This window comes from Indicator indicator, chromosome 22 (genome assembly GCF_027791375.1).
Source record: "Indicator indicator isolate 239-I01 chromosome 22, UM_Iind_1.1, whole genome shotgun sequence".
NCBI lineage: Eukaryota > Metazoa > Chordata > Aves > Piciformes > Indicatoridae > Indicator > Indicator indicator.
In genome coordinates this window covers 6,306,387-6,327,048 of record NC_072031.1, presented here as the reverse complement: position 1 = coordinate 6,327,048, position 20,662 = coordinate 6,306,387, and the positions used below count along the sequence as shown (strand labels likewise).

At 42.1% G+C, this 20,662-nt stretch overlaps 1 protein-coding gene across 1 annotated transcript in view; it reads right to left on the bottom strand.

Moving 5' to 3' along the window:
* Positions 1–18,036, bottom strand: part of CRAMP1 (cramped chromatin regulator homolog 1) — a 37,039-nt gene extending 19,003 nt beyond the window's left edge. Inside the window, exons 1-6 of the mRNA XM_054391164.1 lie at positions 17,688–18,036; positions 8,523–8,716; positions 7,878–8,031; positions 6,049–6,132; positions 4,191–4,239; positions 276–361 (exon numbers count right to left, since the gene is read on the bottom strand). Of these exons, the coding sequence (XP_054247139.1) occupies positions 276–361; positions 4,191–4,239; positions 6,049–6,132; positions 7,878–8,031; positions 8,523–8,716; positions 17,688–18,036 (916 nt within the window). The remainder of the gene's footprint in view (positions 1–275; positions 362–4,190; positions 4,240–6,048; positions 6,133–7,877; positions 8,032–8,522; positions 8,717–17,687) is intronic.
* Positions 18,037–20,662: the final 2,626 nt, after the last annotated feature.

The following is a 20,662-nucleotide window of genomic DNA, read 5'->3' as shown; positions in this document are numbered from 1 at the left end:
AAGCAGCAGCAATTTTGCCTGGAATAGCTTCTCCCTTTTCAATCTAGCTACCAACAGACTTTGAGACTCCAATACTTAAAGAACTGAGTGTCACCAAAGTTATTTGGCTCATACAAGCAAACAGGGTAAGTAGGATAACAGGGACCTGTCTATGCCCAACTGTCAAATAGCACCAATTCCCCTACCAAGGATGTACACACCAGAATAGGCCTAGCCTCCCTCATATTCTTGTAACAATCCATTAAAATTTTTGTGTTCCAGCGTCTCTTACTTACCATCTGGATCACAGAGCTTCTTCAAGGCCCTACACATCGGAGCTTTGATACGAAGGTTTCTGCCTTTGTACCGAACAGTCGTAGCCCTGAGCAGATTGGACGGAAGAGTTGATAGGCACCATTAACAGGAGTTGGGGAACACACCACATGTACACAGAGCTCAGGACAGGCACCATTAACAGGAGTTGGGGAACACACCACATGTACACAGAGCTCAGGACAGGCACCATTAACAGGAGTTGGGGAACACACCACATGTACACAGAGCTCAGGACAGGCACCATTAACAGGAGCTGGTGAACACACCACACATGTACACACAGCTCATGACCTCTGGCCCTCCAGCTCCTGGGGGACTTCGACTTCCCTGAGGTCTGCTGGAAATATAACACAGCAGAGAAGCAGCAGTCCTGGAGGTTCCTAGAGTGTGTGGAAGAGAACTTCCTAACACAGATGGTGAGGTAAGGCACCTGCTGTTTGTGAACAGAGAAGGATTGGGTGGAGGATGTGACCATTGGGGCCAACTTGGACACAGCAGTAATGAATGAGAGAGTTCTCAGGTCTGGGAGAAGTGAAGATGAGGGGCAGCAGAACTGCATCTGGGACTGCCAGTGGGTTTTGAAGACTGGTGGACAGAGTCCCTTGGGACGTAGCCCTGAAGGCCCAAGGGGTCCAGGAAGGCTGGAACTGCTCGAGAAGTCCTGAAAGCACAGGAACAGGCTGCCCCATCTGCCAGGAGGTGAGTCGTTGGGGAAGGGGCCTGGTGGATAGGGAGATTTGGTTACAATGCAGGGAGAAAAGGAGAGTTTATGGTCATTGGAAGAAGGGTCAGGCCACTCAGAAGGACTATAGGGTTGTTGTGAGGCTGTGCAGGGAGAAAATAGAAGGGCCAAAGCCTGCCTGAAAATTAATCTGGCTTCTGCTACTAAAGAGAACAGGAAATGCTTCTAGAAATATATTAGCTGCTCTCAAATTCAGCTGGTCAATGTTTGGACAACTTCTTTCTTGGGTTTGAATCTTTAGGTGGAGAATCTCCACTTTTTTTTCCACAAGCCCCCACTTCACTCTCAGCCAGCAGTCAGAAGCAGTACAGTATAAAAGTGCCTGGTACAAAACCTGAAGGATTTTGGCAGAATCTAGAGAACTTGCAGTAAATACAGATTCCAGATAGATATTCCATCTTTGCCCAGGGTTTATTACTTCCTTCAAGAACAGTAACTGAAAACCCAGCTGACTAGAACTCTTCAACTTTTACTATTGCTCCTAGAAATCTCTCTTCCTGTTACATGGGTTAACACCAAAGTTAACATCTCCTCCTGATTCACAAGTATCTTTTGCCTGTAACCACAGGCATTCAATAAAAGCTACATTTACTCTATTTTCACTAATGCTTGCTCATTGTAGTAATTTTCTAGAGCTCATGTATGTTGAGGTAAGATGCACGAGTACACCCAACCACTAGAAAACATCGAGTCAGGGAATGTGATAGAATGATTGTACAGAAGACAATGCTGCTGCAAGACGTGCCAGAATTATTGTCCTCTTTGTTCTTCCAAGGAGTTAATTACAGCCATCAGAAGTGGTGCAACTATTTCCTTGATTAGCAAAGTCATGCCTAAAGTTCCCTCCCATTCTAGTGCAAAAGTTTCACAGTAGCCTCACACAAATCCACCAAAGCACCTGGAAGTAGGATGTTAAACTGCAAATTTACATAGGCTAACAGTCCCTGAGCAGTAATGATCTTTAACTGTGTGTATTTACAGGGTTTTGTTAATTGTTTATTAGAGCTGGCTGGGGTTTTTAACTCATCCGTGAATCCTACAGATTTACAAAGATACCCAGAAAATATTTTCTCAATTTAGTTCTTTTTTTTTTACAATATAAAGATAGCTGCAAATTCCAAGTTAAATAAAAATGTTTCACTCCTAAAAGTGAAGCACAACAAAAAAGCTCTGGTTTAAGTTTATTCAAATAGGTTTCTGAGAAGTTCTGATAAGCTACCACGAATCTTGCTTTCTTGTTGCATATCCTAATCACACAATCCAGCAACATCAGTGTTGTCATGAAAAAACAGCAACAGAGGACTGGATTCAGTGATTCAGATCCCCTGCAATTTTTAAGGGATCTTTGTTTCGTGGTTGCCCTGCGTAGTGATTGTGAAAACTTCTTTAAGCAGGTTGTGCGGGCCAGTGTTGACGTGAGCACGCTGAACTCCTCAGACCAGTTACAAAAGCTGACAGAATGAGTCTTATCTTCCCCTTGCATTTATAGATATCTAAACTCTGATCTATTTTATAAAATATCCCAAATTCACAAGGCCATGAACTAGGCTAATCTTACATGTTACTGGCATGCTGAAGACAGATAGAGAGACCTACACAGCAGTGAATGGCCTTAACTTCCAGCACTAGCCAGGGCCATGATACACAAAGACTTTGGCACCACTTAAACCAGCTGATTGATTAAGTTTTCCAACACTATTTAGTATTTGTGACCTGGGTTATAAGCTCAGCTAGGAGGACTTCAAATGTTGTTTTCTTATGAGCACATCAGAGGGCCATTTCTTTGTCCACACCCCATGTAATTATCACAGAAGGCCAGAGATGATGTGCAATGCAGGCAGAGCAAGCACTGAACTAGAATGTGGAACTCCAGCGTCTTGAGCCATCCTGCAGAGAACTGCCAGGTAGCTAGCTCCTCAGTCATAACCTCTCTTGACCTTTCCTGCCAATTAAACGAGGCTAATGTTTGCCTCCATCAGAATCATGCATGCTCATCTTCATTTGTCATTACTTTGCATTCACTTTCACTCAAGACTTTCAACATAGTGCCAAGCACACTGAACTCTGAGGAACAGGAAACGTGTGTTAGGAACTCAATCAGGAGCTGCTTACAGATAGAGGGGGATCACAGAATTGTAGCATCACTGAGCAAGATAGGAAGTTTAACCTAATGGGATATATGCAATGAGACTGTGAGACACATGCAGGAGATTCATTCAGATGGTGCAGGCATGCAGGTGGTAATGAAGATGGAAATGTGAAACCCATTTCTCTACACTTTGCTTGACTGACAAAGTTTACCCACCAAATGTGGCAAGAGATACAGGACAAAAAGGGAAGCAAAGACGTGTCTTCCACCTGGCAGACTAAATGCCTGTGCAAGAGCACCTACTGCTGAACTGCCTAAGAATGGTGACTATTAGGTACACCCCAGTTTATGATCAGAAGATTAGCATTAATATTTTCAAATGCCAAGACTCCTGTCTCCAAAATGTCTCATTAAAGACTGGCTTTTATGGAATCAACACCTACACTTCATAGAAATCATTAACTCTCATTAACAATTAATTAGAAGAACTAAGGCCTTAATCATGCAAAGCCCTAGACCTCAGCTTGCTAAAAGTCATCAGTCTCATTTATTATGGTTTACTGTCCTTGGCTGATGCATTAGAAAGGTTCTTCAGCACAACACAAAGTGAGATACCTGCCTGTATCCAGAGTTCTGAGAGATACTTAGAACACTATGGAAAAACACCTTATCCCAGGCCCATTTTAACTAGCAATTACAATTTAAAGAAGCAATCTGCTTTAAGAACAATTTCCTTGGATGAAAATAAACATACTGCTAAGATTTTCTTAATTGTACAAAACCCTAAGAAATGACAATTTCACATTTCAACCTTTGCAGTTGACAGAAGGAGGAACAACTGATGTCACAAATCATCACACTCAAGACCTGCAACTCAACAGCACATCATACAAAGTGTACCTCCCATGAGATCAAAGGTTCATAAACTGCAAGGAACTCATCTGGAAACCCAGTTAGTAAAAAATAGGAAGGTACAACAAGTAGTATCCATTTTATGTAAGGTAAAACAGTCAGGAACTTCTTCAGGAAGAAGTTGTTACTTACCCAGCTTGAATGAGCTCATTGAGTTTAGCTGCGTTCTTGTCATCCATACCTTTACATGGAATGGGACAACAGGGAATTAGCATTTAAAGCAATGTAGTCATGACCTTTTTTGCATGTCCTCCTCAGTTTTCAAAGCTATTACATTTTATTCTCACACAGGATTAATGTTCATAAATGAGCTCTATCATACCTTTCTAGAAAGCTTCTGCTTTCATAACGTGCAGGATTTACACAATCCGGGCTGTAAAAATTACATTTTGCTCATGGATTAAATGACCCTAGTTTAGGTGCTACAGTCATCTTGGATTGCTGGGCATTAATCTGACACTGCAGTATCAAAAAGCTTCCTGCTCAACCTCTGTTGCTAAGGCAGCACAGCACAATGAAAGAGCTGTGCTGAATGCAATACCCAAAAGTAACAACAACCCCTACAATGCATATGTAACCCACACTTTGCTTCTGAGCATTATACAGCACATTTTTTAAAGGGACAATATGCTAACTTGCTTAATATTCCCTATGACAGTTAGGCCCAGATCTATTTAATGAGCAATTAACCTCCTCTGGCAATGCTGGATATATTCCTGACATGTTTTCCTGTCTCAGTAGCTCCCAGTAAGTCATCTCAACCTCTGGCAAGACAGCACTTGGTGAACACCACAAGATTTAAAAAAAAAAAAAACCCAACCAACCAAACAAAAAAAACAGAGAGTAGTAGTGACTTTCAGCAGCTGCACAGCTGACCTCTCAAACTGGGTGTGGAGAGGTTGGCTGCTTAAACTATTTGGTCTTGGAGACCAGAATTTTGCAAGTGACGATGGGTAAAACACACAACCAAGAACCAAAGTTATAAAAAGACAGAAGCACAGAGGATGCATGCATTGCCATGGTGACTGTGTAAAACCTTGTTCCCAGGCACAGCAAGGAGGGGCTGTTGATGCTTTTAAGACATGATGTGGATACAGGAAAGAAAAACTAATACTAGTTTCTACTGACAATGCAATCTGTCTTGCCTCTGCACCTTCTTTGTCATGAAACAGTTCAAAATTGCTTCAAGATGAATTAACAAACTGGAGATCTTTGAAGAAACGGACAAAAAGTCAGTGTCCCATCCCTGGAATCATTCCAGTTCAGGTTGTTTGGGGCTGAGCAAGATGTTCTAGTTGCAGGCATCACTGCTGAACCAGTCTATGACTCGATGAACACAGTACTAAGCCTAAATTCAGGTATCTTGCTAACATAACTCACTGACTTCCAGAAAATGGGGGAGCACTGGTACAGCATAGACTCACCTGTCTACACTCATTCTTCTGGGAAAAACCAGCCTCCTGGACTGACATGGCCAGAATTGTCCTGGTTAGTCAGTAAAGTTGGTATTTCTGATTATGATTTGTAATACTTTTTTATCTTCAAGGTTCAGTAAGTAAAGGTTTAGAGAATAACTTAGAGAAAGGCACCACCCCAGATTTTGATTGCGTAGGCAGGAGTGAGCGCAGATGATATCATTTACACAGTGCATTGTTTAGTTTTCAGGAACAATAAAGCCAACAGATAATGTAGGCTGCATGTCCATTTACCTGTCATCTGTGGGTATTATGTGCACAGCATTCCACAGATGGCAAAAGCTAAAGAAATCTGTCAAACAAAAAGGGGACTCGTGCAGCAAACTAAGAAGGGCTTTAAATAAAAAAATACATTTAATGAGAAAATGATACCACAGATTCCTGCAAGAGAAAAAACAATGAACACAAACTCTGAATAACTCAAAAGTCAAACTGTACTAGACACTGCCAGCTTCAAGGGATGAACTACTTCTGATTCTACCATATAGAAGTAATTTAAAGTCATTTGTACTCACATCCCCCAATCTTTTTCCTTAGCTCCCCATAGCAGATTAAGCCGTAAAGCTCCAGGGAGGATTTTTTCAGCCCTTGAGAAAAAACTGTAAAGCAGAAAAGGTGTAAGTGAGATGCAGACTGCAGATACTCATACACTGCAGATAAGACAACCCCAAAAAGAAGGTGATCTGTGTTTTCAGTGAGAAACAGCAAGGGTAAGAGTAAGTTCTGTTTCAAGCAACACTGTAATGAAACAGGTTCACCAATTTCCTTTTGGTGACTGAAACACCTGAGAAACTACACTTTTTAGATCAAACAAAGCAGCTCCCCCCAGAGTTTAAACCGATATGCAACAGTACAATATGCAAAAGAAAGCTAATTTGAAACACAGATAAATCTAATAACGCTTAGGCCTTCACAATCACTGAAGGAAATCTCCAAATGTCCCCAAGAAAATGCATACCCAACTCTTTCTTATATGAAAACTAAGAAGCAGGTCAGAATTTTCCAGAAGGTAGGAATGTGTCTTCTACACCCACCAATGCACCACAGAGATTTAATGCAAACTCTAGATTCTAAATTCTTATTTGCAGAATTACACATATTTTATTCAATTTTACAAGTTTGGGTTTTTTCCCTCCTTTCTCACTGTCACACACGATGTGGACATTATGGCTAACAGACCTACATACCTGTGACAGCAAGGAAAGACAGTGCAACAACTCAGCTGAAAATATTTGTCTATTCATCAAGAAGTCACATGTCCTTGACTCACTTAATCTCAAAATCCAGGCACATCTATTTCTACCAATACTTAAATTTAATCAAACTACTGCACTCATTCTGGATCACACACAATACCTTTGCATTCCTTCTACTTTTTTTCAGTCATACCCATTTCTCATTAATGAGTTCTTGTTCATTTAAGAGGCTCTGGCCACAAACTGTATAGATGAATTTATAATCCAAATTTTGCCAATATTAGAGTTGTTTAAAGACCAGAAAGTTCAATCCCTGTTGAAACTGTCACAATTTATGCAATTTCAAATCTGGCAGCAGCAGGACAGAAAAGCCCTGGAGGCCTTTACTTCATTGACAAGCTAACAGGAGAACTGACATTTTTCATAACTTAAAAAGTCAGAAGAACTGTGTCTTAGTGAAATCTGCTCTCTCAAATAGATTTAACCCTCTCTTTGGACCTGACTACCTGCAAACTGACTTAAACTCTCGCTGCTTGTTACAGAACAGTATGCATTTGACAAAAATCAGTTATTAATGATCATCTAGTGCTAGTACTGTTACAAAATATCCCTAGCAGTTCCTGTGACTTCTCAAGGCCCATTTCCTTCAACCAGCTGGGGATGGAAAGGGTAAGAAGAGGGATATGGCACTGGGAATCCAATGTTTCTGAACGGGTGATACGATTTCAGGCTTATTTAAAACGTGAGCAAGTATTTCACCACTTATACTTGTATTGGACTACTTATTCATTTCTACCTTCCCACAAGAAGTGCAAAGCAGTGTTGGAGTCAATTTGATCAAAGAAGGCATGCCTGACTAACAAAAGGCTTCCCAAGCATGTTTCTGAGAACAGAAAAACATGCCCTTGGATCTGGCTTCTCCCCAGCACTAACAGTGGGATCAGCGTTTTGATGGTGTGGTAACCTCACACAAAAGCAGCGATAAAAGCTCCAGCTTCTGAGAAGCATTCTTCAAAACACCTCAGTTCAGCTATGCGAATGAAAACAGGACACGATCACAGACATCATCTTCAGTCTGTGTTTTTCATCTCCACCGTGCCTACCTCCCCTGCGTGCTGGCACACAGACAGCGACAGGCGCATACTAACCGTTATCAAAGTCAATGTACTTTGAGATCTTGTGCCAGGTGCGGTAGTAGAAATGGCGAACCTGTTCCTTGTTCTTCACCATGCTCGCTGGTTTGCCTTTCTTCTTGTATTTCAGGGCAATGTTGTTCTGGATAGCTTCAAAGTCCTTCCCATGCTGAAGAATAAGTAAAACAAATCCAAATAAACCCATCTTGTGGTTAAGACAACTCAAACAACATGAGGGACTTGGGGGTTCTTTGAGGGAAAGTAGATTTCAGCACTCGCAAACAAGCTTCTTGAGTATCAGAACTCAACAACAAAAGAATGAAATTGGTTTCCTTCATTTTATATGAAATGTGTTACAGATGCCAAATAAATTATGTTCCCATTTCTTGAAGTCTTTCAAAATAAAAACTGAAAAACAAAACTCCACTCATAAATGTGCTGAACCGCAGAACCGAAAGTCCCAATTGTCTCACTTGGCTTTCTTTACTTTCCTCTGTGTTTCTCCCTTCCTCTATTTCTGACTACAATAAATGAAAAGCCTATGAAAAGCCCAGAATATATAACACCTTCACTTTTGTTTATAGTAAATTTCATGTTCCAGTTATTAGAAGTACAACATTTGTGAAGCCATCTAAGCTTGCTGTCTTCCCCTGCATGTACCTCATACAGTCCCTCGAAGAAAGTATTTTTGTCCTCTGTGCTCCACGATTCCCACTGCCGTCTGACCTTCTTTCCTTCTTCCTTCTCTCCAGTTGCAGAGCCCAGGTTCCTTGCTGCTGACTTGGAATTCCCTGAAGGATTACTGGGAGGAATTCCTGATGTGCCACCAGTTGTAGTCCCTCCATTATCTGCTGCTGCAAAAACACCAAACATGAGCAGAACAAACATTAAACCATCACAGAGGATTCACGAAAAGGGATAAGGGAAGAACTTAGATTTTTCTCCTTCACCACTCCCGCATCTATCAGGTTTTTTCAAGGTATTTTATCTGAAATACAATGGGCAAATAACAAGGTTTGTTTTAAAGAAATAAAATCTCGAAGAGCAAAAGATAAGGGGAAGGTTTCAACGGCTTAGTTTTGTACTTTGAGAGAGATGACAGATAAGCAAGAATACACCGAAGTAGCCTCTAAAAGACAATACACTCTCTGATGCTTGTACAGTGATGCACTCTGCAGTTGCCCCTTTGCACCTGAGGGGAAATTCTGAGCAATGCTGAAGGCTGATGCAAGCAATAAAGGAAACTAACGACCAAGAGAACATACACTTAATGTCATGTCCTCAGCTTTGGTCTCTGTCCTACTGCCTCTGCAATAACTGTGGTAACAAAAGTGTTGAAAGATGTCTGCCTCAGTTCATCGTGATAACGGATCAGCATCCATGAAAAGTCTGATTGTGTAAAGAGCATCAGCTAGGATAATTCAAGGTATCCCAAGAATGGCAAGTCCCAATGCCTTCTCCATCCCCAAATCCTGGTATGGATTTTGGGAAAAGGCAGAGAAGTGTGATCTTGATTGCACCTTTGTCAGTTATCAACATTCCAAAGAACATGCATCAGAAGAAAAACACCGAGCTCAGAAATACAAAATGAAATTATAGCCTGATGGAACTCAGTGAAAATTTCTTGTTTATGCAAACAGGGGACAAGGGGAAGTAGGGGAAGCTGCAGGAAGGTGAGAGCTACATACAATGCAGTAATATTGCATACCATTTTCAGAAGAAAAAGCCTCTTCAAAAAAGCACCTTTGAAAGCCATAGTCTTTCAAAGACATTTTCATCAGCAAAACCACTCTCAACTAACCTTAAACCTGTGATTTAATTGCAGCAGAAATCAAACTAAACATTATGCACGGTGTGACACTGTAAGAGATCACTAGAATGCACATCCAAAACAAAGAGACCTCCCAAGAAGTGCCCTCATTTTTTTCCTATGAAAATGTAACCATGCTCAGTAAGTTGCATTTCCAGAACAGCCTCAGTTTTGCTGACAAGTGTTGCTCAAGATCTGCCTGTCCTTACCAACAGACTCACGTACAGAAACCTTCAACATCAAACATACACTGCTCATTGTAAAGAATGCCTACTACTGTTTTCATTTTCCCAGTTATTGGAAAAAATGCATTTCATGTTTAGTGTTTCACCTCATGACAAATTGGCTTGCTTTACTTTCTTTGCTTGTAGATCCAGCTTGTACAACACAGCAGTCTCAACTAGTTTCCCAAAATTTTATACACAGATCTTTCTTTCATATTTAGGCTTTAAAAGCTCAGTTATCTTTAAAACCTCAATTCCACGAGGCAGCTTTACTGTCAGTGTTTTTATAATATATAGTACATACATATATATCTTCTTCAAGAACTGGGGTATCCCAGGTATATAATACTGTTTGAAATCAGATGTATCAGAAGACTCAACTGTTAGAGGGTTACTGTGCCTCAGAGATTTGAAAGACTTGTATGTAAATCCTAACATTTCCAATTTGAAAGTAATTCCTTTGGATGACAAAACCACATTTCTCCAAATCCTAAACTAGCTGTTTGTTCACATAAAGAACGTTTGAAAGCAAACCTGGAAGAGAGTAAAATGGGTGAAAGTACTACTTTTTTCCCCTTGCATACAATATTCACTTTATATAAAATCTGATATTGTGACCACTTTAAGGTTTGTGTTACTTTTCTTTCTAGTAATGACTCTTAAACCATTTTGGAGAAAAAAAAAATACTGTCATCACAGGAAATTGTGTTAGGCAAAACATGAAAAAGAATTGGACACCTAGAACAAAATGCACATAAAGACAACTCCAACAACTTGACTTTTTCCTGACGCCTTCATCAGCCACCAATACAATAATTGAAAGTTATGCAATTTTATCCTGATACTATAAAGGTAAATCCTTTTAAAAAATGAAACTGTAAGACAAACCTGAACACTTTAATAGATATCAGAGAAGAAAACCAACAATTTTAAGACACAGCACTGCTTCTTTCTTCTGCAAATATGAGAATGGAGTTTCACAATTTGAATGGTAAAGAAACAATGAACTTAAGTCAAACATATCAGGCCTCAATCTCAATCTACAACTTCCTACTGCTAATAGATCCCAAAGCAGAAGACATCCTTTATCAAAAGACAGCTGTAAGACTATTCCAGAGTTAATCTTCTGACCACAGGCCTTCATATTTCTGAGAAATCATTTAAAGGAATCACAGATGTGGGAGGTTAATTGTTTGTTTGGCTTTTTAGTGGGGGTGGAGGTTCTTTTACATCACTCTGTACATACTCCAATAGGTAAAAACCTAAATTTAGATGCCTACAGTTCAGATGTTATCATGGATTTTCTAAAGCTTGTGCAGTACACTTGGCACATATTGATGTTTTCGTTATTAAAATTTGTAAAAAGCAGAAGTATCAGTGAAAACTTCAAATTCTATTAAGATTACAAAGTTCAGCAGATTTCCTTTCAGTTGTATGCAAAAGGTGAAACAAACAGGGCAATGCTGTCAAGGACATACCAAAGACTCCAGATTAAACTTCTACAAAGGAATCATAGCTCATAATTGCTCTTTTGTTCCTTTTTATACACTTAATATTCTACAGGACATGATGATGGTGATGACTAATGGCAAGTAAAATTATTTATAAAAGGAGAACACTGCAGATGAGACAAAGACAAGATGGTCATTCTCACTCATCACCCAGCCACTGCCCTGGACATCCACACAATCAAAGCTATGACTTCTTCCCTCCACTCCAGGATGCAGCAGAACATGAGCACCAGCACCTGCAGACAAAGAACAAAGCCCCAAGCTTGGACTTGTAAGTTCTCAGTACTTTCACTCAGCTTTCAACCCACAGTTTGCAGATGCATCAAGTTTCTGTACTTGGGATTTGAACTGTAACTCCCAACAAAACCACAGATCAGAACACCAGTGTTTCAGAGATACTGAATCATTCCTTCTATTCAGTGTTCCCTCCCCACCTATACACCCTGTTATTAGAGCTTCATTTATCTGTGACTGGCATAACATCACCTCAAACTACATTTTCTGTAGAAAAAGCTGTATTTAATTCAAAACACAAACACTTGCAAAAGTTTACATACAAAGATGAAAACACTACAATTTACAAATCTGATATGGAAAGGGCAAACAATGGAACACTGCACACCTGGAATAATCAGGTCATTGATAGTGCCTGTGTCTCAGCTATAGCCACACTAAGTTCTCCCCTCCAGGCTTTAGACAACATCCTAGAGTTTAGTTTTCAATATTCCACTGGCAGCTCCTACATGCCAGCTGATTCACATCTTCTATGACAGACTCCACATCCACAGAGTGCATGCACCCATGCACCTCAATACAAAGGCTGATTCTCTTGTTGGTGTTTTACAGGCCTAGCTTGCAAAATCTCAAATTCTTGAGGATCCACCAGTAAACTGCAGGTAGAACATTTATCAGGGATTATCTTTATAAACGAGGTGGCACTTTCACAGACTCTTGCATGCCATGGGCCAAATGCAATCTTAGAACGCTAAACTTGCTCCCCCAAGTACAGGATGCAAATGCCAACTTGTAATATGCCATACAGTTTCCTTCAGAACAGTCTTTTTTATCTTTTGGGTTCTACAGGAGCCATTAAGCAAGGCTAAACCACACATGATCACCCTCAAAAGTAGTTTTGGTAAGGACTTCCATTAAGGAGGCCATGCCAGAAAACACCTTCAAGTGACTGTTTTACTCTCACAAACTTGCACTAGAGCTCAGCTGTCTTAGGAAATGGACATCAAACCCCCTGCTGTCACCAAACACCTTCAAGTGACTGTTTTACTCTCACAAACTTGCACTAGAGCTCAGCTGTCTTAGGAAATGGACATCAAACCCCCTGCTGTCACCAAACACCTTCAAGTGACTGTTTTACTCTCACAAACTTGCACTAGAGCTCAGCTGTCTTAGGAAATGGACATCAAACTCCCTGCTGTCAGCAAAACTGGTTAAGGTGCTATGATCTATGCTTTCCAGAAGGCTTCAAGCACATTCTGCTACTCTGAGGGCAGAGCACTCATCAATGAGCATTTACTCGTTGATCTGACTTGGTAACCAAGCCCCATTTCTAGTCATGGCTCTTCCTAAAGGCAGAGATCACATCATGAACCTCAGTGCAGAAAGGAACTGGGTGATCCCATAGAAAGTGTGTACTTCAGGCTTTCAAGTAAAGACATTTGTTCTGTGGAAGGACAACCCAACAAAGCTGCAGGCCAGATCCAGTTTGCTTTCACCTCCAAGAATTGTAGCTGAGAATACAGATGAGAGAGGGAGAGAGACAGTCAATGCTTCATTTTGAATGTCAACATTGTAATATGAAAACTAACTTCTACCTTGCTTGCCTCCACAGTAAACAGCACGGACTCCTAGAAGGGCATGTCTAGCACCACTTCTGGCATGTTGCATGGTTGTACCATGTAGTGCTCCCTTTATGAAATAACACCAGGAATTTTGGACACAGATAGTCTAGCTTCTTCTTGCTCTTGATATCTAAAAGATTTAACAACTAAGATGTAGCTGAACATGTTTAAACACATACAGTGTCAATTCTCAACAGGAGTCTACAAACAAAACTGCACCAAAGGCTTCCTTTCTACTGACAGTACATACTTGAGCTATCAAATGCAGTACTGGTTAAGCTAACCAAACGCTGCTGTAGAAAATAAACACCTTTATCATAAATTTGGTTACTCTCTCAGTAAATCATTATTCTATTGCTCTTCTATTAGAAAACATCCATAATGCCTAGTATGAAATTCCACCTAAACCATGTGGTTGTACAACCTCGCAGGGAGGCACCCTTCAAAGTTCAGTACCCACTGCACAGGGCACATGCAAAAATTGTCCTCTCATGGTGCAGGATGAGATACTGCCAAGTTCTGGTCCTGAGCCACTTTCAAAGGAAGGAGGAAGAGCTGGATTCAACGGGAGGGTAAAGAACAAATGAAAGCATGCCAGGATAGGATGGAAAAAGCACCAAGATGGAGATGAAGTAAACAAGATGGAGAGAATTAAGGAGATTAATAGAACAAGGGACTGTGCCAGTAGGTTTTTTTAAACAGTCATTTATGCCTTGGAGAAATAATGCTGAAGAACTGAAATTTCAATGAAGGCTACAATACATTCTGCAGCATACACATTTGGGAAGATACAAGAAAAATTTGTTTTAAGTACATGCATCTTGGTATATATATCCTCTCCACTGGAGAATATAGTAGTTAATTTAACCCACATGCTATGAGACATGCAACTTTGGTGGGCTCAAAGTGGACTGCTTTACAGCAAGTTTGAAACAATGTCAAAAGATGGAATATTTTAATTCAATTAAAGCTTTCAGCTGAACAATTTACTGTCAAGAATGAACTGCTCATTACTGCTAAACAAATTCAAATACTGGTTAGGTTCATTTTACACAATTTATTAAAAAATCTGGACATGAAAGACATCTTCAAGCTTCAGCTCACCATTAGACTTTGCTACTATATCCTCCTGACTTCACTCTGCATTCAGAAAATAGGCACACTCTAGTTCAGACTGAATCTACAGCACATGATGGCAAGGTGTTCCAATGTGGCCACCAATATACATACATCTAACTACTCCTGCTTCACAGGAAAAAGCCTCAAAAGACACCTTAAAACGTGTGCTCAGCAAACATCTGGTGTATTTGTGCTTGAGAAGTAAACTACCCCAAAAATCCCTCTGTTTCAACTGTGCTCTGCTGCTTCTCCCTCAATGAGCCACTCAGCTTCTCATAATAAACCACTTCTACTCCACAATTCCTTCAAGTTCCTCCTCTCACTTCATGCAAGACTTACTCCCAAGCATTCACACTTCAAAAGGCATGCATCTTTGAGGTATACATTATGAGTTTGAAAACGCAATAAAAACATGACTGGCATTTGAAGAGAAGACAATAATCATTCTGGGGAAAAAAATGCCTAATTTAGGTATTTGTGCAGGAAATTTGATAAACTTTCAGCAATCCAAACAGCTTGGCTGTTTGGAGTGAAACACTTTTCAGACTTTATTTTACTACACTATTTTGTCAGTTTTGCCATCAACTCAAACATGCAACTCAGAACCAGAATCCACTCAGAAACAGAATCCAAAAAGTCAATTCAAGATCACATGAAACTAAACCAAAAACTATCAATATGTTTATAGATTCTACTGGGCAGAATTTGAGAACTATTATCATTAACAATCTTCTCTGAAACCACAGTAAGGTAAGCAGCTGCTGAGTAGGAAAACTCCCAGTTTACAGTAAAATTTATTTAATCAATAATGTGTCTGCTACAATGAAGCACCCTAAAAGCCAGAACGAAAAAGGGATCTGTAACAGAAAAAATTAATATTTCCAAAGCTTTTTTAAAGATAGGATTAGGACAAGCCAATGCCTGCTGTGTAATTACAATTTGAAAGAAATTAAGTTTATTGACTACGCTCCTTAATAATAGCCTGTGAAAGAGTTTTCACTTCAGAACACAGATACTAAAATCAGGACCACTTTAGTAAAATTTTAAGTGTTACATGACATTACTGTGAGGCTACAACAAAAACCAGCTTTCTGGTTTCACTGGACCAGGTGTAAGGGTGGTCTTGCCACTCCTTCCTGATGGCCAATGTTAAAAATTACCTTTGCAGCCATCACCCCACGTGTGCCATGCAAAATGGAAACTCTTCCAGCTGTCAGAGCTGATCTAAGGCACACACATTTTCGTATTTACAGAGAGAGGAGAAAGTTGGTGGAACAGCAAGTGGAATGATTTATCCTCAATCTTTATTAGTAATCTTCACCCTTCAGTCAGTTCCCTATTGGAGGCTAGCTCTGTGAGACGCTTCACTCAGAGTGTAAAGCCCTATAAATTCTGATCACAAGACATTCCATTAGGGAAAATGGAGACAAGACTAGAAAACCTCTCAGTGCTTCCCTGAATGTAAAGAACCTAAATTAGAAAGCATCCCACTCCATGGCTCTGCTCTCCAAGATCAAACAGTTACAATCTCAACTGTATTAGACATCGACTTTAATATATTCACATCAAAACTGGCCAGGCAGAGCTGTGGTTGCTCCTAAAATTCAAAACGTAAAAGCATAACCAGAATTCCACCACTGACTGTCACCCTCAATTAAGAAATTCCCCCAAACTTGACAACGAAGTCAGGCACAGTGATCACAAGCTGATTACTGAAATAACATTTTCCATCCTGCACACATAGTTTTATTAGGGTTATTTTGGAATCCGAACTGAAAAACAAACCAAGCTTCCTTTTCAGCTGTCAATACACCCAGTTAAAAACCATCCTGCTGCTCTAAAATTGGACATGAATGTTCATGTACAAGCGTTCAAACACGAGTATGTACGTGCACGAAGCTGTGTGTACTTTGTTCACACGTGTAAATGCTTCCAGAGCAATGGAATCATTTCACATGCATGTATGTGAATTGTCCATCATGGACAACATGCATTCCAAAGAAACACTTCCTCACACTTAGTACTACTGACAAACCTTGAAATAATGATCTGTAGCTAAACACTGCTGGATATTCCATCTGGGTTTTTATTTGGCTTGGAACAACTGGAAGAAAAAAATTATGTAGCCCTTTCTGTTCTACCCTCCAACATCAACTATATGAGTTTTTCACTTAAAAAGTTCAGAGAGTAAAGAGGATTGACTAAGGGATTAAAAAATGTTTCAGTCAATTATATAAACTAACTGTCAATGAGTTAAGTAATTCTTTTGTGGTGTGGCAAAAACTAAAATATCACATTTTGCACTGTTTTAATACTGTAACACAAAATTATCACAACTCAAAACGTCTACCCAGTGTCCAGCGTGTGCACACTACTGCAATGGACCAAAAGTGAGGTGAACTCCAAGACATTTATGCTACATGGAGTGTTCATCAGACAAGTAAATTTTGTTATTTCAAATGCTGAAGAAATCTCCAAGTGCTGTTGTTTTTTCCCCCCAAAGTTAACAGAAAGTAACACTTCGAGTGCTTATGCACAAGGCATCCAAAAATCAGTCTCAAGTACAGCTCAACTCCAGTGCCAGGTGTCATCCAGTAGCTGCTAAGCACCAAGATACTCAAAATCCCTGGTTGTCTTCTGACAAGTCATCTAAAAAACAGCTTTGAAATAAATCAAATTCTTATCCGTAATGTTAGAGTGAAAAAGCATATGGATGTATGTACACACATACAGACATTTAGATGTATGCAAAACCACCTTAAAAACTCAAATTACACGGAAAGGCCCAAACTGCTCTGAAACAGTAATGAAGGACTCATAAAAGCTCAAAACCAAGTATGTCAATGTGTATTTCATAGCTGTTTCCACAAGAGTTCTGTGAGCAAAACGGTTACAGAAATATTGGGGCAAATCAAGAAGAGTACTGAGAGTGCAGCCATCTGATTACACGGATAGCTACAGTCTAATTTCCTAATCAACATTCAGGAATCTCCTAAAACGCAAGAGATGAAATGCAGGAATCAAAGGCTTGGTTCAATAATAGAGAATTCTCCCTCCTCCACACACACATCCAAACCCTCCATTCCTGCAAGTGGAAAGAGGATAGCAGACAGCAAAGAAGCTGAAGCCTTGGGACACAAAGACTATTTCAGCTACTGTGAGAAACAAGCCCCAGAACACCTTCCCCCAAAGCAAACAAAAGATGGCACCTACAGGAGGAGAATGACAACCCCCAAACCCACAGGTGACTCCCCACACACACACCTCCCTTGCCTGCATGTTTTAAGGGTGACAAAATACAGTACCTTTGCCTTTTGCAGCAGTGCTGCTGCCAATTGAAGAGGATGCCTGGGAATCCTTCTTCAGCCTCTTGCTCTGAGGTCTGACGCTGGACCTGAGAAAATGATGCTGGTCCTGGCTGTGGGAAGGCTGGAGGGAGGCTGGGGCCTGTGATAAACTGGGGTTTGGTGGGGGGCTGCTGTTAGTGTTGTTGTTAATAATCTTCTCTTCTTTCTTTGTGTTGCTGCTGCCTGGAGCTGCCTCTCCTCCTCCTCCTGCCCCTTCTTCTTCCAGGGACTCCTCATCTCCTCCTACTCTCTTGCCCAGCTTTTTCACCCCTTCCTCCCCGCTGCTCTCTCCCAGTTTCACTGTCATCCTGTTGAGGAGGAGAGAGAGAAGAGAGAGGGGCACAGAGTCAGGCCAGGAAGCCCCCCAGAGAAGGAGAAAAATCCCTGGGCTGAGAAGGGAGAAGTTTAGCTGCAGAAATTCCTCTCAACATGGCCGCCGTTGTTTGTTACTAAATCCCCTTTCGTTTGCTGTCCCGACCCAACAACCTGTGCCGAAGGCGGGAGGGGAAAAGCCTCGCCGGAACCCACCCCAAACCGGCCCAAAAGGCAGCCAGGCTTCCCCGGCAACCCTCCGGCACCCTCCCAAAGGGGTTCGGGGCGCCTTTGGCGGAGAAATCGCCCAGCCAAACTCGGGCGTGTGGAAGCGCTCAACAGCCGCTGAGAGGAAAGGCAGCCGCCAAGCCCGGCGGAGCGGAGCAGGGCAGCGCGGCCGGGCCGGGCCAGCTGCTCGCCCCCCATCCTACCCATTCCGCGGTTCTCGGGGCCCAGAGGGGCTCTTCTTCCTCCTCACCATGGAGCCGAGGTGATCCGACCTGCCGCGGGGGGGGGATTCATGTTCCTAGCTGCGGCAGCGGCGGCTTCTCCTCCTCTGTGTGTGTGTGTGTGTCTCTGGGGCTGGGACTGGCCGAGGCTACCGAGATTTCCAGCTCCCCCTCCGCCCCCACGCCCGCCAAAGCCCCGGCACCTCTCCGCTGCTCCCCGCAGGGCAGCCCCGGGCCTGGCTGCCTCCTCGGCCAGGAGCATCGTACCGTGGGCCGAGCGCTGTCACTCGCCGGCCTCTGCGGACCGGCCGGCGCCTGGAGACGGCCTGGGCCCTGCAGCCGCCGGCTCCTGGCTGGCCCCGCCAGCAGCTTCCAGGGGGTTCTTTTAAGTTAGCTTGATCCCCTTCGTTATTTTTTTTTTCAGTTTGAAGGGCAACAAACTCTGCAGGCATCTGTTGCAGCTTTTCTCCCCTTACCTCGCTGAGGACCCTGAAACTCACGGTGATGCTGTGACCTCTTGGCCAGACAAAAGTTTTAACCATCATTTGCCAAAGCCCCACTCCTGGTCTTCCTGAGCAGCATCACTTAGCACTTTTAATTCCAAATCTGACACTGGGCCACTGTATCAAACTCCATAAACCCTCACAATGCTAAAGGTTTCTTTTAAAATACTTGGAACAAAAGGCCAGATACACACACAAAAGCATAAAGTATTAAATCATATTATCTGCTACAACACAACAACTGTGATTTTTTTTTTTCCTTACAGAGTAAAAACATTACTGACACCATATCTAAAAGAAGTCAACTTCCAAGAAAGAAACCACTTTCAGCAAAACAGAAAGAAGTGGCAGTTGCAATGTAGCTGCCTTATCACTAGAACAAGGGCCACAGCCCAGCTTTAATTAAGGGAGAAGATGAAAACCAACATGAAAAAGAAATTCTGAATATCATAAATAAAGAATGGAATACTGTAGATTAGACTGACACCAAACACCAAACAAGGTGCCTCAGCATTATATGGCACCCAAATTTGTGATATTACAGTTAAAGCACTGTATTCCTACTATGAAAATGATACTTTCCCCTCTGGTGATTCTCAGCTAAACCACTGAATCTACCAATTTGTAATTCTGTTAAGTAATGTTCCATTCTTTGCAAATGTGCAATTTAACTGATTTGAACTACGGATCTAAACTCATATGAAAACTTGGTTAAGTACTTATCTGACAGGTCCCTAATTACAAACACAAACGTGTTCTCCACACAACAAAACCTGCAGTTTATTGGGTTATTCTGAGAACAGAAATCTTCCAACTCTGACAGTTTGCTCAAAACCATCACTTAAGGCTGACCATCTCCTTGATTTCAAGTTTAATTACCTCAAATTAAACAATACATCCACTGGCATCCCCCAGTAGTTAGTAGGGGAATACTAAAGAAACTCAGCTCGGGGACAGTTATTTACGAGGCTAAAGTAGCAAATCCCAGTACGTGTCGCACTTCACATGAGCTGGGTCCTTACAGCATCCCACCTAAACTCTTCGGTAGTGCCCTGCACCCAGTTCACCCATTTCGGCTGCTTTCTCCTTTCGTTTTTCCATTGCCCTTGTTTATCCTTTTTCTTCTAAAGGAAAAATATCAGCCTTGTTGCTTTGGCCTTCTAGACCTTCATGTTCAGTCGCCGTCCTTTCACTCTGCCTCCTACGGAAGCCCAGCTCCGATCAAAGACGCCTTCCCCACTGTGCCCCGCGCTGCCGCACACCCACCACGAGCGGGAGAGGGCCGGAACCGGGCCGGTCCCCTCAGAAATACACACGCCCCATGGGGGCCCAAGGCGATGCTACTGCTTCCTCCATAGCAGCCACTGCTGCCCCCGCGGAGGCTCGTTCCCCGCCCCGAGTCTCACCTGCCGCATCAATGCCGCCGTGCAGCTTCCGTGCTCCAGCTCTCCCGCCGGCGGCTGCCTCGGGTCCTCCGGTACCCGCAGCCCCAGGCGCCCCCAGGCTGCGCCCCACGCCCGCCAGCTCGGGCGGAGGCCGGCACGTCCTACGACCACTACGGACCCCAGCGGCCCTCCCAGCTTTGCTGGCGGCGAAAGCCCCGCTCTCCAGCCGTGGAAGCGACCTCTCTTTCCTGGGTTCCTCCGAAATCGCGACTGCGGCCCTGGCA